The sequence below is a fragment of the Abrus precatorius genome, unplaced genomic scaffold (assembly GCF_003935025.1).
Source record: "Abrus precatorius isolate BTA unplaced genomic scaffold, Abrus_2018 Scaffold2, whole genome shotgun sequence".
Taxonomy (NCBI): Eukaryota; Viridiplantae; Streptophyta; class Magnoliopsida; order Fabales; family Fabaceae; genus Abrus; species Abrus precatorius.
The window spans coordinates 20,227,353-20,249,039 of record NW_020874362.1 but is presented as its reverse complement, the minus strand read 5'-3'; the positions used below and the strand labels follow the sequence as shown (position 1 = coordinate 20,249,039).

General features: G+C 30.2%; 1 protein-coding gene and 1 pseudogene across 1 annotated transcript; one reads left to right on the top strand and one right to left on the bottom strand.

Annotated features, from left to right (window-relative positions):
• Positions 1-12,589: 12,589 nt before the first annotated feature.
• LOC113858908 (cysteine-rich receptor-like protein kinase 3) lies at positions 12,590-16,045 on the bottom strand. Its single transcript, XM_027491702.1, has 7 exons — positions 15,193-16,045; positions 14,823-14,936; positions 14,586-14,725; positions 14,283-14,493; positions 13,961-14,195; positions 13,326-13,470; positions 12,590-13,192 (listed from the first exon to the last, which is right to left on the bottom strand). Exons 1-7 carry the CDS (start codon positions 15,953-15,955, stop codon positions 12,866-12,868), a joined length of 1,935 nt encoding a protein of 644 aa, XP_027347503.1. The 5' UTR covers positions 15,956-16,045; the 3' UTR covers positions 12,590-12,865.
• A 1,837-nt stretch (positions 16,046-17,882) lies between these two features.
• Positions 17,883-19,664, top strand: LOC113859586 (annotated as a pseudogene).
• Positions 19,665-21,687: the final 2,023 nt, after the last annotated feature.

Genomic DNA, 21,687 nt, shown 5'->3' with positions numbered 1-21,687 from the left:
ATTTTTAATGTTTGAGATAAAAGTATAACTCATATTTAAATAATACTTTATTCTTTTATTAAAATTTATGTAAATTTTTCAAATTTTTTTAAATATTTAATTTTTAGTATATATATTAAAAATAATTTTTTATGTACATATAATATAAAAATTTGATATTAAATTATTATAATTTTATTTATTTTTTTACAATTAAAATTTAATTTTTAGTAAGATTTATTATTAAAACAAAAAAAAATATAAGTTTTTTTTAAAATGATTAAATTATTTTTTAATATACTTTTTAAAAAAATTAAAAATATCTTTTTTTTTATAAAATATTTAAAAGGGAATAAGATATTAATTAAAAATATAATAAAAAAATTATCCTATCCCAATGGTTCATAACATCTGACCTTCTTTAAAATAAGAATTTGAACTATACTTTAAGATAAGATAAGTTATCATATCTATTTATTAAAAATTAGAATAAAATATGATAAATTATTATAACTTTTCATTGTTATTTTTTTTTATCTTGTTTTATTCACTAGAAAGTTTTTAGTTTTATTAATTTTTATATGATTCTTTTATGTCTTAAAAATTATAGACACAAACTGTTTTTAAAGGCCTTGATATATCATTGTCATATGCTATAACTTCAATAATTACTTAAATATTTTAAAAACTTAAATATAATTTTTATCCCTATAAATGTAATACATTCTATGATAAATTTTTATAATATTTTTTTTTGTTAAAATTTAGTTCTTAAAATATTAAAATATTAAGATTTAGTCATTTCTATTAACCTCCTATTTCTTAAGATTGAACTGATTAATAAAGAACTAGTTTAATACTTTCATGATATTTCAATGTTATTTAATTTTTTAAATATTTTATTATTTAAAATTAATATTTATAAACAAGCTCTTGAATATATTTTAAATATTAATAAAAAAAAATTTTAACCTCTCTCAACTCTTAGTTTCTCTCAAATAAAAAAACCCTAACCTACTAACACAACGAGCAATTGAAGTCTATAAACAATTGCAAATCAATTATTTTCTTCAAAATCAAAGATATACCACCATCATTTATCACACCTTGACCAAATAGTTAATGCAATAAACTATTAGTCTATATCTCAAACTAATCACCCCCATTTGGTTTACCCAAATACACATCACAAGAAAAATGGCTCAAATGAAACTAACGTGCATGTTGAATCTCAACAAGAGACAAATTAGTAACCACAAACAAAATCCTCTCCTCCTAATTGGGCAAGCAAGAAACCAATAAGGGGTACCAAACCCAAAACATAAGCAACTTTAAAAGCTCCACAACCCTACTAGGCACATCTCTCTTATGCAAGTTGTAACTGCTGTAAAACTATATAAGGACACGTATATTGCTCCAAAAAAATTAAAAATAGATAGATTTTTTTGGAGGATTAGCGGATAAAAATTGATTTAAAAAAATCTAAAATAGTAAAAAATACTGGCTAAATTTTTAGGACAATGGATAAGATGGTAGAGAAAAAATAGTTTGGAGGGTATTGAAAAATGAAAAAAAAATGAGAAAATGACGAAATTTTTATTAAAAACAATAATTAAGAAAATATATAAACAGGAGAGAGGTGTCTTGTGAAAAAAAGAAAGAAGAGAAGAGAAAATTGAGAGAGAAGATAAGAGAGAGAAATAAATAAAAAAAACTAAAGCTCAAAGAGCACTAAAAACAAAGAAAAAAAAAGAGAGGGAGATAGGTAAAAGAAAGGATCAAAGAAGAAATTATGAGAAAATCTCTCCATTCTCAAAGTACACATTCTAAAAAGAATATCATTAGAGAAAAAGAAAAAGAAAAAGAATATAATTTAAAGTTAAGAAAAGTCAACCAAATAGATAAACAAAAGAGCAAAAATTAAAAAACAAATAAAAGTATTTGACAAAAGTGTATTAAATAAGGTTATCTTTCTTTTTTCTAATTCTTTTGGTATTATTGTTCTTGTTTTGTTGTGTTAATTCTATTTTATTTTATTTTTATTTTTACTCTCTTTTGATTCTTTTTTCTAAATGCAATAATAAATCTTAAAAAAAGTAAATTAAATAATATTCTTTATCTCCTTAGTCTTTTGTTTGTATGCTTTTCTTCTTGCATAGTTGTTTTAACATTTTTTCACACCCTTGTTTCTATCATTTGTTTGATTTTTTTTAAGAATAATAAAATATAAAAATAATTTTTATTTTTTAAATAAAATTTAAAAGAAAAAAGTAAAACTTTCAAAAATAAAAAAAATTTCTTATTATGTTAAATTAATAATCTTTCAAATCTCACTTTAACATTTTCAACATGTGAGTGCATTTTGTTTCCTTTAAAATTTAAGTTTTTTTTTGTTTCTATTTCTTTGTTCATTTATTGTTATTATTATTATTATTATTGTTATAAATAAATTGTGTGAATTATTTCTATTTTTTTTACTTTTTATTTTATTATGATTATTGTTATTATTATCTTTGTTATCGTAAATAAATTGTGTAAATTATTTCTATAAAAAAATCACAAATTTAATAGAATTGAAAAGCTTAAAATTAATTTTCTTAAAAATAAAATATATAAATAAAAAAATTTTAATCTACGTAATAGTCAATAAATGTTAAATGAGTGATTGATTCACTTTTTAACATGTTTGTATAGTAAAAGTTTATTGAATAACTATATGTTAACTTGAACTATATGCAATAATAATTTTTTTAAAAAAATTCATGCAAAAATCATTTAATGTTAATTGACTTATAATATACTTTTATTGTTATTTGAATCGTTAGGATTTAAATAAAAGACTAAACAAAAATATTTGTTTTTAAATGAAATTGATAATTTTTAAAAAAAATTCTTTCGTAAAGTAAAAAATAGTCTTTCTCACACGTTAATATAAAATTTTTAAAATACTAAGCATTTTAAAAAATCAAAACTAGTTTTTTAAAGAGCAAGAAAAAATAATATATCAAGCTTGATTTTTTAAAGAATTATGTAACTTTGATTTTTTCATTGAATTCGAGAAATGTATAGAAATGAAAATTTGACTCGTCAAGTCTAAAATAGTTTTATAATTTTTTTTAATTTTAAAATACAAAATATTTATTTAAGATATGTTCTTTATCTAATTTTGAATTAAAAAACTAAAAAATAATTTTAAAATTTTCTTCTTTCTAAAAAATAAAAGTGAAATTGTAACTTTTTCTTAATTTTATTAAGAAAAACAAAGTATCCAAAATAAGTTTTAAATTAATTTCTTTAATCCAAAAAAATAGAATAATATTTTTTTATAAATATCTCATTCCTTTAATTCACATTAAAAAATGGTTTTCTTTCTAAAATTGTGTTTCTTTATTAAAAATATAAAAACTAAAATTTCTTATAAATTATATAAATAAAAAATAAAACTAAAAGAATAATATCAAATTTACAAATAGAAAAAATATAATTTTTTCTCCTGTGGAGTGAAATAATTATTTTTAAAATTTAGTTAATTTTATACAATTAACTAAAAGATAATTGTTTATGCATAAACCATAAACATACATCATCGAATGCTAATACATTTTTTTTACGTATAAACAACTTTTGAATTCAAATTTAGTTTTAAAGATAGTTTTTTTAAAAAAATTCTAACGTTTTATTTGATAAACATTGATGATAACTTTCTCACATCAGTCTTTCTTACATTGATTGTAATTTTTTTTATCTCTTCCTTTTTTTTTATGCAGCAGTTGTCTCATGGTGATCTTCATTCTGACAATATATTAAGAATAATAATAAAATTTAAATATTATAAAACATACGCATTTAAAAATTATACAAAATTTTAAAACAAGATTGAGAATAAGAGGTAAAGTAGATTAAGATTCAATTAAGGGCAAAACATCAAACTTAAATTATTAAACTTGAATTAAAGAATTAATCCTCAAATGTTTATCATTTCATATACAAAGAAATAAAATATAGGAGGACATGAATAAGGAAAACAAAAATAATTTTGAAAGTTCAAACCTTAAACCTTAAACTTGAAAATAATAGCGAAAGTAATTTTAAAAGTATATTAAACATGCTTAAGGAGATGAAAACTAAGCTATTTATAGTATTTTTAATTAGATCTAATATGGTAAATATCAGTTAAAAACATAATGAATGTTAGATTATTTTAATAATCTTATTATAGTAGCTTATGTAACTTATAACATGACTCTAATTAATGATTTAATGTGATGGTTGTTAAATATAAAATATAGAGTCATTGAGAGTATAATTGTAAATACAATTATAAGGAAACTCTCCCTTCTCCCTTCATATAAATTAAAGAGTGGTTACCAAATAAGGGTTACGACATTCTCTATTTTTTCACTTTCACGGTCTCTGAGTAAGTTCACGTAAACGTAAGAAAAGAACTTTCTCTCACACATCTAAGAGGAGCTGAAAGAAGAAGGAAGAGTTGGAGAAAATACCAAAGGATCAACGATACCAAAGAGAGAGGTAACATCAAGGAATAATGGATTCAGGTTAGTGCTCTCTAAACCTTTAATTGTATGAGAACCATATATTGTGTTGTGAGAGCAACGTAATTCAAGATCATAAAGGGAAAAGGTAATTTCATAATAGTCATTGCATAATGGAAATTACATAATGGATTAAAGAAAATTCTAACAGTTGGTATCAGAGCTAGGTTTTGAATTTCGTTGATTCTCCATAAGAGATTGGTTCTCCATTAAAGTTTTCTCCAAATTACATGAACCCTGGGTATTTTATATGATAGATTGATATTATTTTGATGTTGAATAATTGAAAACCCTAAGATTTTGGTAGCTAAAAACATTAGATTTTGAATCTGTAATATGAGCAGGACCATATATCAGTGAGTAGGGCCATGCATCAAGGAGCAGGGCGATGCATCAGGAACAAGCACGGCCATGCTTCAATGAAGCACGACCTTGCATAATGGACACATGGCCATGCTTCAGGAAGCAGGGGCATGCATCATAAATGAGCATGACCTTGCTTCATCGAAGCACGACCATGCATAAAGTAAAAGCACGGTTATGCATAGTAATTTTACGACAGAATAAGGAATATAATTTATAAAATATATAGATAATTTTAGAATTACTTCAAAGTAAATTTTACTCACCAAAGTGATTAAATTCTCAAGTTAATTAATTCTAAATTACATTATCATAATGAGAACTTCACAATTTAGTGCTTAATTTTAAGGGTAGCTTATTAGTCACCAAAGTGACCTGGCTTTAAAAGTTCTTTAAGCACTTACTTGTGTGTTGTAAATTGTTCAAAATTGTTTGATGCTATATGGTAACATAAAGGGTGAACAATTTAGCTCATTAATTATAACACTAGGAGATCACCCAAAGGTGGATCATTGCATATGATTAATGACATTAAGGAGACATGTAAGCACTTCATAATATGTTTGTATATCCAAAGATGACTTGCATATTGGTTTAAGTGACTGATTGTCAATTAAAGTTGTTTATTAGCATCATTATAGATAAATTGTGTATTTAGGCATTACCCAAATGTAAACTTAGATGCATAATTGATGACAGTTGACTGTCCGAATCCATTAAGTTTATTCAAAACATAAATGTTTAAGCATGTGTTAAATATTTTAGTCTCTATGAATATGTATGGCATGAGCAATGGCGTAGTCAAGTTCAATGGGCTCAATTATGATGATTAGGCTGAACAAATTCGATTCCAGCTAGGTGTTATGGACTTAGACCTAGCAATCATTATGGAACAAGAGCCTACAGTCATCACAGAGACCAGTACTGAAGAGGAAATGACTCTTCATGAGGCTTAGGAAAGGTTGAATAGGCTGAGCTTGAGTTTGCTGAAGATGACTATGGCTGAAAATGTGAAGCCATCAATGCCAAAGACTGAAAATGTTAGGAAATTTATGGCAAAGGTAAAAGAGTATGCACAATCGGACATTACTGACAAGTCCATTACAGACACCCTGTTGACTGAGCTGACTACTAAGAAGTTTGATTAGTCACGGCCCATTAATGACCATGTGACTGACATGATCAATCAAGCGGCAAAGTTGAAATCAATAGGCATGGAGGTAAAGGAATTCTTTCTAGTATAGTTCATTTTGAACTCACTCCCTCCTGAATTTGGTCAGTTATAGGTGAATTACAACACCATTAAGGATAAATGGAACATACAAGAAATTAAGGCCATACTGGTTCAGGAGGAAGGGAACCTGAAGAAGGTGAAAGAACATTCCGTCCATCTCGTATTTCATGAAGGGGCTAGTAGTAGCAAGGCTAAGTCAGGTAAGAAGGACAACAAGGACAAGAAGGATAAGGCCTTATTAAAGGTTCGTGAAGGCTGAATTTAGAAGGGCCAGAGGTGTTTCTTCTGCAAGAAGACTGGTCACTTCAAAAAGGATTGTCTGAAGAGAAAAGTTTGGTTCGGAAGGAAAGATATATATTATGTTTTAGTATGCTTTGAATCAAATCTTATTGAGGTACCTAAAAATACTTAGTGGTTAGATTCTGGTGCAACTACTCATGTGTCACATGTAATGCAGAGATTTCTTTCGATTCACCCATAAGTGGAACTGAAAAGTTCTTGTACATGAGAAACAAAATGAAGGCACAGATAGAAGGAATAGGAATTTACAGATTGATCTTGCATACTGGTTGCTGCATAGATCTAGAAAAGTGTCTTTATATTTCTGAATGTGCTAGAAATTTGGTAACGGTACCTTTTCTTTGTATAAACACTCATACTATTTTGGATCTGGTACATTAATTGATGGTTTATATCGTTTCAATCTTAATGTTAAATTTGCTGAATCTCTATTTCATTGTGAGAATTCTATTAGCAGTAATTTGAATGTTCATAATGAATGCTCTGCTTTCTTGTGGCATCAAAGGTTATGTCACATATCCAAAGAAATGATGATGAGGTTAATGAAAAGTGAAATTTTACCTTAATTAGATTTTATTGACTAGGATGTATGTGTGGATTGTATTAAAGGAAAACAACACACATCAAAGAATCCAGCCACAAGAAGCAGTCAACTTTTAGAGTTAATACACACTGATATTTGTGGTCCGTTTGATATCCCATCTTGGAGTGGTGAAAGATATTTCATTGCTTTTATTGATGACTATTCATGTTATTGTTATCTGTATGTGTTGCATGAAAAATCTCAATCAGTGGATGTCTTATAGGTGTTCATTGATGAGGTGGAAAGGCAACTAGATAGAAAGGTAAAGGTTGTGAGGTCAGATAGAGGTGGTGAATATTATGAAAAATCTGATGAAAGTGGACAATGTCCAGGTCCATTTGCAAAACTTCTGGAAAGTTGAGGCATATGTGCACAATATACTATGCCTGGTACACCACAACAAAATGGTGTGGCTGAAAGGCGGAATCGTACTATCATGAAAATGGTTAGGAGTATGTTGGGTTACAGTTCTGTACCTATATCATTGTGGATGTATGTATTAAAGACCGCTGCGTATCTGCTTAATAGAGTTCCAGGCAGTTCTAAAGACTCCTTATGAACTGTGGATAGGAAAGAAACCCAGTTTAAGACATCTTCATGTCTGGGGTTGTCCAGCAGAAGTAAGAGTGTATAATCCATATGAAAAGAAGCTTGATGCTAGAACCATAAGTGGTTATTTCATCAGCTATCCTGAAAAATCAAAGGGGTACAGATTCTTCTGTCCTAACCATAGTATGAGAATAGTTGAGTCTGAAAATGTAAGGTTCATTGAAAATGGTCAGTTTAGTGAGAGTGGTGAAACACGAAAGGTGGAAATTAAAGAGACATGTACGGAAACTCCTGTAGTTGGTGTCTCTTCTCCAGTTGTTGTTCCTCTTGTTGTATCACAGACACACAACATAAGGAGGCAACAAGTTAATGTTACAAATCTATAAGAACAACATATAGAGGATGAACCAGCTGAAAATGCGCAAGTCACAAGTGAATAAGAGGAAGGTGAACCACAAGAGATAGCATTAAGGAGGTCTGTAAGGCAGAAAAGACCTGCTATTTCGAATGACTATGTGATTTACTCACTTGAGCATAAATGTGACTTGAGTATTGATAAGGATCCAGTCTCATTTAAGCAAGCCATGGAATGTTACAATTCTGAAAAGTGGTTGAATGCCATGAAAGAAGAGTTAAAATCAATGAGTGACAACAAAGTATGGGATCAAGTTGAGTTGCTTGAAGGTTCAAAACGAGTCAGTTACAAATGGGTCTTTAAGACCAAACGTGACTCAAAAGGCAACATTGAGAGATATAAGGCTAGAGTTGTTGCTAAAGGATACACTCAAAAGGATGGCCTAGACTATAAAAAGACATTTTCTCCAGTTTTAAAGAAGGACTCTTTAAGAATTGTTATGACTTTGGTGGCTTATTATGACTTAGAGCTCCACCAAATGGATGTAAAGACCGTCTTTCTGAATGGTGACTTGGAAAATGAAGTTTACATGGATCAGTCAGATGGCATCTTGACCGCAGGTAAAGAAAGTATGGTGTGTAAGTTAAAGAAATCAATATATGGGTTGAAACAGGCTTCCAGACAATGGTATCTTAAGTTCAATGATACCATCACGTCATATGGTTTTGTAGAGAACACTGTTGACAAGTGTATCTATATGAAAGTCAATGGAAGCAAGTTCATCATTTTAGTCCTGTATGTTGATGACATTCTTCTTGCTACTAATGATGTTGAGTTGTTGCATGATGTAAAGAAATTTCTCTCTAAGAACTTTGAGATAAAAGATACGGGTGAGGCTTCCTATATGATTGGAATAGAAATATTCCATAATAGATCACAAGGATTACTGGAATTGTCTCAAAAAGGATACATCAACAAAGTATTAGAGAGATTCAAAATGAAAAAGTGCTTATCAGGGGTAGTTCCAATTCAAAAGGGAGACAAGTTTAGTGAAATGCAATGTCCCAAGAATGAGTTAGAGCCGAAAGCAATGAATCTATTCCCTATGCATCAGTGGTCGGGAGTTTAATGTATGCTCAGACATGCACTCGACCTGATATCAGTTTTGCTGTTGGAATGTTAGGCTGATATCAAGTAATCCCGGAATGGACCACTGGAAGGCTGCAAAGAAAGTCCTTAGGTATTTACAAGGCACCAAGGACATGCTTACTTATAGGAGATCTATTCACCTGGAAGTGGTAGGCTACTCGGATTCATACTATGCTGGATGTGTAGACTCAAGGAAATCGACCTTTGGCTACATCTTCTTGTTGGCTAGAAGTGCGATTTCATGGAAGAGTGGAAAGGAGTCCATTATTGCTACGTCTACCATAGAAGCAGAATTTGTGGCGTGCTTTGAGGCTACTATTCATGCTTTGTGGCTGCGGAACTTTGTCTTAGGGCTTGGTATTGTTGATAATATAGAAAAGTCGCTAAGAATGTACTGTGATAATTCTGCAACCATCTTCTTCTCTAAGAATGATAAGTATTCAAAGGGAGGAAAACATATGGACTTAAAATACTTATCAGTAAAAGAAGAAGTGCGAAAACAGAAAGTGTCTATTGAGCATATTGGTACTGATTTAATGATAGCGGATCCGCTAACTAAGGGATTGCCCCTTAAAACGTTTTTTGACCATGTTGGTAGAATGAGCATTATAGACAAGTCCTTGTTAGCATGATTGTGTGATTCACATATATGTGTATAAATTGTTTTGCTCATATTATTGTAGACATTTTGGAAATTCAATAAAAATATTGTTTCTGCTTGTTTACTTGTTATTTGAATTGTATTAATGTACATGTATGATTTGAGTTTGATAACAGGTTGAGTGTTAAAAACACATCAGAGTTACAGTTTTAGTATGACTGATTAAAGCTGTTTTGATTTGAGTTGATTCTGTGATACTTAGAAGGAATCATGTTGTCAAATGACTTGTGACCGCCATGATCCGATCAACTTAAATTATTAAAAGAGGATGACTTGATATTATCAATGATATGCGCACTTACAAGTCATTGAATCTTCAAGTCGTCACATAGGCCAAGTGAGAGATTGTTAGATTATTTTAATAATTTTATTATAGTGACCTATGTAACTTATATGACTCTAATTAATGATTTAATATGATGGTGGTTAAATATAAAATATAGAGTCATTGAGGGTATAATTATAGGGTATAATTATAAATACAATTATAAGAAAATCCTCTCTTCTCCCTTTATATAAATTAAAGAGCGGTTACCAAATAGAGGTTACGACATTTTCTATTTTTTCACTTTCACAATCTCTGAGTGAGGTCACGGTAAACGCAAGAAAGGAACTTTCTTTCAACCATCCGAGAGGAGCTGAAAGAAGAAGGAAGAGTTGGAGAAAATACCAAAAGATCAACGACACCAAAGAGAGGTAACATCAAGGAATAATAGATTCAAAAGTTAGTGCTCTCTAAACCCTTAATTATATGAGAACCATATATTGTGTTGTGAGAGTAATGTAATTTAAGATCATAAAGAGAAAAGGTAATTTCATAATAGTCATTGCATAATGAAAATTACATAATAGATTAAAAAAAATTCTAATAATGAACCCTTAATATAATAAATTAGGCTCAATAAAATTGAAATTTAAAAATTTTTGTGAACAATTACAATGGTTCAACTTGCACGGGCAAATATCACCCAACTTAAAAAAAAGCTTTCTAAAGAAACAAAAACTATTTCAAAACTTAACATGTAATTCACAATTAGGGATGGAAAAAGGCTAGGCCGCCTGATAGGGGGGCCTGGCCTGGTTTAGGCCTGGCCTGACCTGTCTTTTTTAATAAACAAATTAGGCTCAAGCCTTTTTTAAGGCCTGTTTAAGTAAACAAGTCAGGCCTGAGCTGTTTATAAAGCCTGTTAAGCCTGACAGGCCGACCTGTATAAATATATATATATATATATATATATATATATTATAATTTAAAAATAGAGCTATCAAAATATATTTAAATAATAAAGTTATTTAATAATATATTTTTATATTCTTAATTCTGTTATTATTAAATTAATATATTATGTGATAGTTTTATTTATTTATAATTATAATAAACAGAAATTATATTATATTAAAAATTAAAAATATTTATACATGATTACACTTTTTAAATAATAAATTTATTTAATAATAAATTTATTTAATAATAAATTATTATATTTAAACAATTTAAAAAATAGTTAAGTCTTTGAACAAGAATAAGACGTAATCAAAACTAAACGAAATAAAATTTAAAAAGAAAATAATAAAATTATATTAACATATTTTTTATACTCTTAATTTTATTATTATTAAATTAATTATTATATTAATATATTATGTTAAAATTCTTTTTATTTATAATAAATAGAGATTGCTTACATCTGAATTATATTTTATTTGAAAGTAAAATTTATAAAAAAATGATAACAAAATAAAATAAAAAACTTATTATAATATATATATATATATATATATATATATATATATAATCATACCATGTAGCAAATAATATAATTATAAATAAATTATATAATAATATATATTTTTATAACTTGCACATGTTTTAATTAAATTATTAGTCAATTTATCAATTTATATGTAATTTATAAGTATGTGTTTTAATTTATTGTATCAGTAATATTTTCTATATTACATTAATATTATAGTGTAGTTAATTTTATATTTATTTGTTAATTTAAAATAACAAATTAATGAGACAAATAAAATTAAATATTTTGTAATTATTTTTTAATTTAATAGTTATTATTGTTTTCATTATATATATATATATATATAGTACATTAAGTTTAAATTTTTATATTAAGTTTTATCACATATTTTTTAATTAAGATAAAAATTTAGAAATATAAGTTATTTTAATTTAAATATAAATTTTAATAATTCTTCCTATGCTCATATATTATTTTTCTATATCTATAAATTTTATAATATAAGTATTTATCATCTACAATTTTTATAATGACGATATTTATTTACTTTTTAAAATATAATATTTTTTTTAGTTGATTCAATAAATTTTATAAGTGTTATTTTTTGTAATTATTTTTTTAATTTAATAGTTGTTATTATTGTCATTATATATATATATACATATATTGCAGTAAGTTTAAATTTATTTTTTTTAAAACATATAATTTTCTTTTAATTGATTCAACAAATTGTGTGAATGTTTTTTTTTTTTATCAATTTTATGTATTTACTATAACTTTATTTATTAAATATAAGATGTCTTCAAATAAACAAAATATGTTTTTAAAATAAAACTAAAATATTTACTATTTATATAATTTTAAAAATAAATAAAAAAATATAAATATAAATTTTATTAATATAAAATATTTATAATTAATACTTAAATAATATTTTAAAAATTATTTATAAAATTATATAAATATTATTATAATTATTTAATAATTATTAAAAATATAGATAGAAATTAAAAAAAATATATAAACTAATTTAATAATAAAATATTTATATTTTTATTAATATTAATTTAATAGACATTGTTAACAGACTTCAAGCTCTAAAATAAAGCCTTTAACAGATAACAGGTCAGGCTCAGACCTAATAATTATGTTATAGGTCAGGCCTATTTAGAGTAAAGCTTAAAGTATAACAAACTTTGATTAATAAAACCTATATGCCATATATTGAAAACGCAGAAAAATTATATTGACAAAGTTTTCGATGGCTCTAAATTGCTCAACTGAGAGCAAAAGAAGAAAATAAGGGCACTTAGGGATGCACACAATCCCTAAACGTGTGTGCATAAAAATGTTTCAGGAGAAAAATTGTATAAGGTAATAACTCATCTAGGCTCAATCAGACTTTCAGTGATGGTGTCCCTTGAAGATTGGGTGTTCGATCCAGTCTGAAAATTATATCCAGGTAAACCAGATTTGCTGAGATCTGAACTACCAGAGTTAATAAATGGTGGCTGTGTTGGCTGAGGAATTTCATGATTGTTATTAACCATTTGAACGACTACTGACATTGATGGCCTCAATTCTGCAGATGCTTGTGCACAAAGCAACCCTATCTGAAGCACTTGGCATGCTTCCTCTGCAGGACAATCACCCTCTAGGGTTGGATCAACAATTTCAGATAGCCTATTTGATCCATAAAGATTCCAAACCTTGCAGAAAAATAACAGAGAAATGATCATCAGCCAGGTAAAGTTCTAAGAACTGTGAGAATGCTTGTCTTGTTAAATAGCACCTCCAAATGAATTAGTTCGTAGTAGTAACATGCCAGATAAAAACAGTTACCGTTTGCAGGAGAGATGATGAATTCATAACAAAAGAACTGTTTCTTTTGCCGGATACAATTTCAACAACTAGAACTCCAAAACTGTAAACATCTGCTTTCTCACTCAACTTCCCACCAACTACATACTCTGGAGCCATATAACCCCTACATATGAACATAAAATGAACTGTAAGAGAATCGTGCAGGAATAAAATATGAACTGTGCTTTAATTTTATATAATCAAGAAATGAAAAGAAGGGTTAATTTTAATTTAATTTTTTTTTTTAACACAATATCGAAGTGCCTGTCAATCATATATGAATATTTGGACTGTAGTACACGATTGCTTAGACACACTGCATAGTAGTGATGGAAAGAAGATTAAGAGTTTTTATGGAAAGAAACAACCTTGTCATGTAGACAAAGGAATTATCATAATACAACGCAGAATAGATCACAAACTTCATTGAAGAATATAACTAACCTAGGCGTTGTCACCAAACATAGTGAGTATTTGGTCTTTCACAAAGCTAGTAAGTAATAAAACAGTAATTAAAAGAAAGCAGCCAGTATTTTGATTAACGAAAATTCACCTTCCAGTTATTTAAGGCCTATGCAAGATATACATTGATGTGAAAAGTGTCATTCGCTTACAGTGTGCCGGCAATAGCCGTGCTAATGTGAGACTTGTCTTCTGGAAATAATCTAGCAAGTCCAAAATCAGCAATCTTGGGTGTGAAGTCCTCCTCAAGCAGAATGTTGCTTAACTTTATGTCTCTATGAATGATTCTCACAGGTGATTCCTCATGAAGATATGCCATTCCCTCTGCAATTCCTAATATGATCTTCTCCCTGATTTCCCAAGTCAGCAGCTGAGAAACCCTTCTAACTGGAGCAGTTCAAAAGAAACATAATAAGTAAAATTTATTTAAAGGGAAAATTGTTTAAGATTGGATATCAGATATAAAGTTACAACCAGAAAGGTGATTATGGAGGCTTTGATTAGGCACGTATTCATAAACAAGAAGGCTTTCGGGTCCTGTAATGCTGCACCCCAAAAGCTTCACAAGATTTTTGTGGTTAATGCCACTTATCAAATTGACCTCATTGAAGAAATGATCTGCCCATTGTGCTGTGTTAAAGCTAAGCCTTTTTATGGCCACGGTTTTTCCATCTGGCATAATTCCCTTTATGGAAATAAAAAAATATAGCAAGGAAAATAAAATGTAAGCAACAATTAGATTGCCCAAATTAAGACATGAGGTCAAAAGACACATACTTTATAAACAGAACCTGATCCCCCTTGTCCTAGTTTATTGTCATCATTGAAGTAATTTGTTGCTTTCTCAAGAATCTCATATGACACATTTAGCTTGGACTTATTCACCGTGTCCAAAAGTGCACCAAACTGTCTTCTTTCTGATGTAACAACAATATTACAATTTTGAACAATCTTCAGCATTTAGAATTTTAATAATCTATCATTCCTAAATCTAAATATCAAATATTGATATACCTCTTCTCCTTCTCATCACATTCTTTTTTATAAAGAAAGCAACTGTCACAACAACCAGCAGAATAGCGAAGGCAGCAGAACAAGCAGCCAGAATTTTAGCCAAACTCCGGTGTCCTAACACACACAGTAATACAGCTTTAAAGTAATGAAACATTTCCTCAGAAAAATGGTCTTTTGTAGTGTTTTATCACAATAATTCCCATTGTCAAATTAATAATAAGAAACTTAAATTCCATATCAAACAAAAACACACACATCAAGGACTAAAGCACCACCTGAAATTGCCACCTAATAGAACAAAATCATTAACACATATATACCTAAAATACTTCATATTTGGTTGCATAGCGAAAATCAGAGTATAACTCACCACGATTTCCAGCAACAGCAACATCGCTTGAATTGTTATAAAACTTCTGTGAGGAATATCTCAAGTAACAACCAGCATTCAGTGCCCTCCCTTCTTCTTTTGTTTTACACGAAACAATCTTAGTTACAGCATCTGCCAAACATTTCTGGCAGTCACTACCCCTCACAAATTCCCAACATTGAGCCAACCCATAAACAGTCACATTCTTTCTACTCACCAACCCCACAAAAAAACCATCGTTTTTGGGCGCCAACTTGCTCATGTTTCTGACTAACTCCAAAGCATTGGCTTCATAAACATCGGTGTTATTACTTCCGTTACACACGGTGGTGTCTTGGTTACTTAAACTCTCGTTGAAGAAGTTGTAATCATCGTACCTGAGATAGCACCCGTCGAAGAAGAGTCTACCGCCACGTGTCCCTTTTTGAAACGGTAAGCAACTGAGAAGCTGTGTCTTGCACTGTGCGAGGCATATGTTGCAGTCCGATTGAGAAAGGTCTCTCATGCACTCGCCGAAGGCATAAACGGTGGCGTTTTGGGAGCCATTAATTACGGCGCCGTGTCTCTGCGTTGTGGTGAGAGGGGTCAACGCGTCCATGGCGGCTAGAAAGTTTGCGATGAAAACTTGGCGTTGAGAAAGTGATGGAACAGTTCTGTTGGTGCATAATTGAGCTGCTTTTTGGGCTCTTGGGTCGGAAAGTGCAGGGGTTGCAAAGAAACAGAGGAAGATAAACACAAATGATGATGATGATGAAGAAGGCATTGATTGTTTGGGTTTTGTTGATGAATAAGCCCAGAAACTTTGGCGTTTGAAGAGCTAGGAAATAGTTGGTGAGCCAAAAACAAGGTCGTCGAGAAAGGAAGAAAAGTGAGGAAGATATATAGTAAAATAACGGTGACAGGGGATATTGCCTGTTTCAGTTTACTTTGGATAAATTACCCGTTGAAAATTTAACTCTAAAATTTGAGCATTTAATAATTATAGAAGTTGAACACTTTTAAATATTAAAAAAATGAAATTGTGTATAAAAAGCGGAAACGACCTTTTTGTAAGAAAAAAAAATATAGGTTTCTTGATTTTTCCTAAGAACTATGGAGGACAATTTTATTTTTTTTAATCATTGCCCTGACTACTTAAGGATAGAAGACAGACAGTTAAGAAATTAGTAGGATTTGTTTTTATGCTTAAAAAATATCATATTAATTTTAAGTTATAATTAGAGTGACAAAATATATAAATTAATATAATAAAAATTTAAAATTGTGTAAGAAAATATGTAACTTTTTTAAATTTATAACTATTTAATAATATGATATAATGAAAATAATATTAGATCACATTCTCCTTGTTTGGGAGGTTATAAAATACTCCTTTTGTATTTAATAATTTATCCAACAAATTGAAGTTAAAATAAACTACTCTTTTCGGCCTTACCGTTATTATTTTAAAGTAATGCATACTTTGAAAATTGTTGATTATAAAATTATTACAATAAACATATTTTTATTCAAAATTCAGTATATAATTGTAAAATTATTTGGATATTTAAACAAATATCAATAAATGAGATATTATTGTAAATTTTTTTTGAAATAACAAATATTTAATAATATATTGAAGCTAAAGAAACCGAGTGAGTGGCAATTACGGTCAACGGGTGGTGCAGACAAGGTGATCAGTTGAGTTGACCCTGAAAAGAAGACAAGGTCGGTTACGGCACGGGAATAGCAAAAAAACATATAACACTGCGGGGGACATAGTGGTGGGACCGTTGACTACGTGTCACGTGATGAATGGGTAGTTTCAGAACTAGAAGAAAGTTTGTTACTGTTAAAAGAATAATGCTATGGTTATTTGACTAATAATAATAATAATAATAATAATAATATATAATTTAATTTAATTATAAAAATAATAAATAATTTCATATATAATTTTTTTATTTTATCATCAATTTAAATTAAATTTTTTCTCTTCTAATTTTTTTTCCATGATGACAAGTCCCCACTTTATGATAGAGTTTTAGATTACTGCATGATAGAGTTTCACATTATTGGAGATTGGGATTGCGATTGGTCAGAAAGAGTTTGAAAGATTGTTTATTGACTAAACCCTCACTTTAGTCCCTGAGAGAGTTTGAGTCTAACATTTTAGTCCCTGAAACATTTAAAATATCACGTTAGTCTCCAACTTTCTTTTCCATCATGAATTTTAGTCCCTGACATCAGACCTCGTTAAGAAACTTTCACAGAAGACTGAACTGTCACGTTAAGTGCTATATCAGAATTCCACTTGATAGCAACAACGTCATTTTTAAAAGCTGACGTGGCACAAATAATTGCAAAATTGTGTTGTTGTCATTGAAACCCCTTTTACTCAAATTGAATCACATATTTCCTCATTGTTGTCGAAGAACCCTACCCTAAGTCCACACAAAATCTCGCTCAAATTCTTGTTCGTAGTTGTGTTTAGGGGTGAAATATTTAAAGATTGAAGTTTGTTGTAGTGGAAGAAGGGCCAACAGATGAAGAATTCGATAAAAAAAAAATTCTTAATTCATTGAGTAATTTTTTTGGTTTGGAGACGAAGAACCCTAATTGTTCAATATTTTGGAGACGACAAACCCTAAGTGTTCAATATTTTTGGGACGACGAACCGTAGTTGTTTTCTTTCTCCTTAATTAGTGTGAATGTGGTTATTGAAAAATGCTTTTTGTTTGTTATCGAGAAAACAAAGGATGGTAGGAAGTGGTCCCTGGTAGACAGTGGTCCCCTTATGTTTCTTACTACTTTTTGGTTTTTAAAATTAAAGAAGATAATGTTAATGAAAGTGGTCCCTTTCTGCATGGTTTAACCTATATTTCCATGTGCGTGCATGACTTTCATTGTTTATTTAGTAAATTAGTTTAAAATTGCAAAATATTGTTGAATTTTTTGATAATTGTTTCTTTGTCAATGCAAACAATTAAGTTTTACATTCAATTTTATGCTTTTTTCGTGTTTTCCATTTTCAAATTGATGAGAATGTGGCTCGCGAGATTATCAACCACAGGTCTCTTTGTCACCCCAATATAATTCGTTTCAAGGAGGCAAGGACTTTATTTGCTTACCTGTTGGATCACTTTGTATTGAATACTCTATATAACTAATTATTTGAGCTCATTTCAATAGGGCTTTGATTTTGCAGGTGGTTTTGACCTCACTCATTTAGCAATAGTAATGAAGTATGTAGTTGGAGAAGAGCTATTTGAGAGGATATACAATGCTGGACAGTTCAATGAAGATGAGGTTGATCTTTGAATTTTCTAGTTTATCTCACTCTTTTAGTTTTAGTGCCATTAATATTGTAGCCATATCTCACTTATTTTCCCCTTTGACTGTTCAAGCTAGATATTTCTTTCAACAACTGATTTCTAGTGTCCATTACTGTCATGCCATGGTATAATCATGCTCAAGTTCTTGAAAAATTATTGGACTTCCTGTACTCAGAACTGTACAAAGTGAGAACCTATGCTTTTAGTCTTCTTTTGCAGCAAATATGCCACAAAGATTTGAGGCTAGAAAATACCCTCTTAGATGTAAGCCCTGCACCCCGCTTGAAAATTTGTGACTTTGGCTATTCCAAGGTATTAGATTGAATAACATCTAGTTTCTATGTTCTAATAATATATTCTTTAGCCTTTATATTTTTGGATGTTTGTTATTTGTGGTTTAGTCATCTTTGCTTCATTCACGACTCAAATCAATTGTTGGAACTCCAGCTTATATAGCACCAGAGGTTCTTTCCAGGAGGGTAAATATCTATGTAGGATGAATTTACTCATTACTTAGAATTGACAGGGACTTAATTGCATGAATAATAAATCAGTTAGGGACTAAATTGCATGATTTTTATTCTATTAAGGACTAAAATGAATTTCGTGTTTTATTGCAGGGTTTGATTCCAGCTTTACAAGAAGTGATGCCAGGTGCACACCATAGGAGAATATCACAAGAAGGATAAGGAGATTAGAAAGTTGAAAGAACATATCCAAGAAATGGATGAACTCATCTCTGTTAAACAGTAAAATAGAGAATATGAGTTAAATCTTTTCTTAGTACTACCTCTGGTATCTTTAAGCTATTTCTCTCCTTTTAACCCATTTCCTTTCTATTCTAGAGAAACATTTACTGCCCCTTCTTACTCTCTCCTTTTAGCATATAGACCCAAACATGTGCCTATACCCAAAAGTTCTAAAGGAAAAGGGAAGATGAGTATCTCTTCTTCTGATACTGCTGCCAAGACAACAAACTTGAGTTTATCTTCTAATGACTCATCTCCACCCCCTAAACGATCATCCAAACCTAGTGATGAAAATATGCCTTTCCAAGGTTCTCTTATCATAAGAAATAATGACTATTCAAGTGAATCAGAAAATTCTTCAGTCTCAAATAATGAGTATTCTTCAACGTCATCTGAAGAAATCTCCTGATATTTCTGAAAAATAAAACCTTTATGAATGATCTAGCCAGCATTAACTCTGATTCATATAGTGATTCTGAGGAATCGCTATAAACACTGGCCCAATATGGCCCAATATCAAGAAACATTCCTAACAATATGACCCAATATATAGAAACATCCTTAGTCTAGAAATATCCTTACTCTAGACTTATCCATTCTCTAGAAACATCTCTAATCTAGAATTATCTTATTTAATATCTACTATAAAATAATCTATGTTCTAGAACCATCCTTGTAATACTATAAATACCCCATTGTACTCCTCATTTTAGCATCAAGTTGAATAAGCAAATTCTCATTCTCCACTAAGAGTTTTAAGCTCTAGTTCTCTCTTGTCCTATTTGAGAGATCTAAGCACTACTTGGTCACTTTCCCTTATTGGTTTATGAGCCATTTGGTATCAAGAGTCAGGTTCCCAGCTTCCTACGCTCTTGGTCGTTTAGAATTGACCTAAATTCTCTTCGCTTCTTTCCTTACTTAAATTAGTTTCGATCACTCTTAAGAAGCATTTTGAGTCATTTCTTAACAAGCCAACATCGTAGACGTGCTCGGGAGAGGTTGAAGACAGTGACATCATCAGTCGCGTGAGCACCACACATTCAACATTGTTGTGCCACATATTATCCCAAACCTTTTCATAATTTTATTCCCACCCATACAACAAAATGCCACCAAGACGCCAAAACCGAAGGAATGCTCAAGAGATCGAGATGGACGAGTTACGCCGACAAATTCAAGAACTATAAGAAATTGTGGAGGAACAACAAGCTCTACTCAATCGTCGAAGGAACTCCAATTCAGAAAATGATTCTGAAGAAAGTGACTCTTCGTCTAACACCAGTCACCCACGAAGAAAGAGCACTCGAGGTTACTTCGACAACATCAAGATAGACATTCCTGAATTTGAGGGGAGACTACAACTAGATGAATTTGTGGATTGGTTACAGACAGTGGAGCGTGTGTTTGAATTAAAAGATATTCCGGAGGAACAAAAAGTCAAGATCATTGCTGTTAAACTGAAGAAGCATGCATCCATTTGGTGGGAAAATATAAAGAAGAAACGTGAGCGGGAAGGCAGAAGCAAGATAAAGACATGGGAGAAAATGAAAAAAGAACTCACGTAAGTTTCTTCCTAACCACTACTATCAAGATAATTTTATTAAGCTCCATAATTTACGTTAGGATTCTAAGATAGTAGAGGAGTGTACTAGAAAATTTGAGTTGTTGATGATGAAATGTGATATACAAGAGAAGGAAGAACAAACAATTGCTAGATTTCTTGGAGGGCTAAATCCTAAAATTTCCCAACTTGTCTAACTACAACAATATTGGACCCTAGATGATGTCATCAAGTTAGTCATTTGAGTCAAAAAGCAACTCCCTAAAAGATCAATTTTCCAACCATCATCCTCAAGAAGCCCTTTTACCCCTTGCAAAGCTCAACCATCGCAACCTACAGCTCCAAACAAAACCTTTTCCAACCCTGTTAAAGACACTAGCCCCAAACAACCAACCCAATCCAAATCGTCCAAATGCTTCAAATGTCAGGGTTATGGGCACATTGCTTCCGACTGTCCCAATCGAAGAGTTGTCACTATCATTAAAGGAGAGCCCTACGAAGCATCTGAAGAAGAACCTGAATTCTACCAAAATGATTTCAACAGTCTTCCAGTGTTTGATGAAGAGTTGACCCCAGCAGATCATGGAGAAGCCTTAGTGGTTAGACGCAGTCTTCACATAGCAGCCGTTAGAGAAGAGCCATGGATGAGACACAATATATTCCACACTCGATGCACCACTCAAGGTAAAATTTGTGATGTCATCATTGATAGTGGAAGTTGTGAAAACGTTGTGTCTAGCTACATGGTGGAGAAATTGAAGCTTCTTACTGAGAATCATCCACATCCCTACAAGCTACAATGGCTGAATAAGGATAGTGAAGTCAAGGTTAGTCAACGTTGCCTAGTTGCTTTCTCAATCGAAAAAAAATA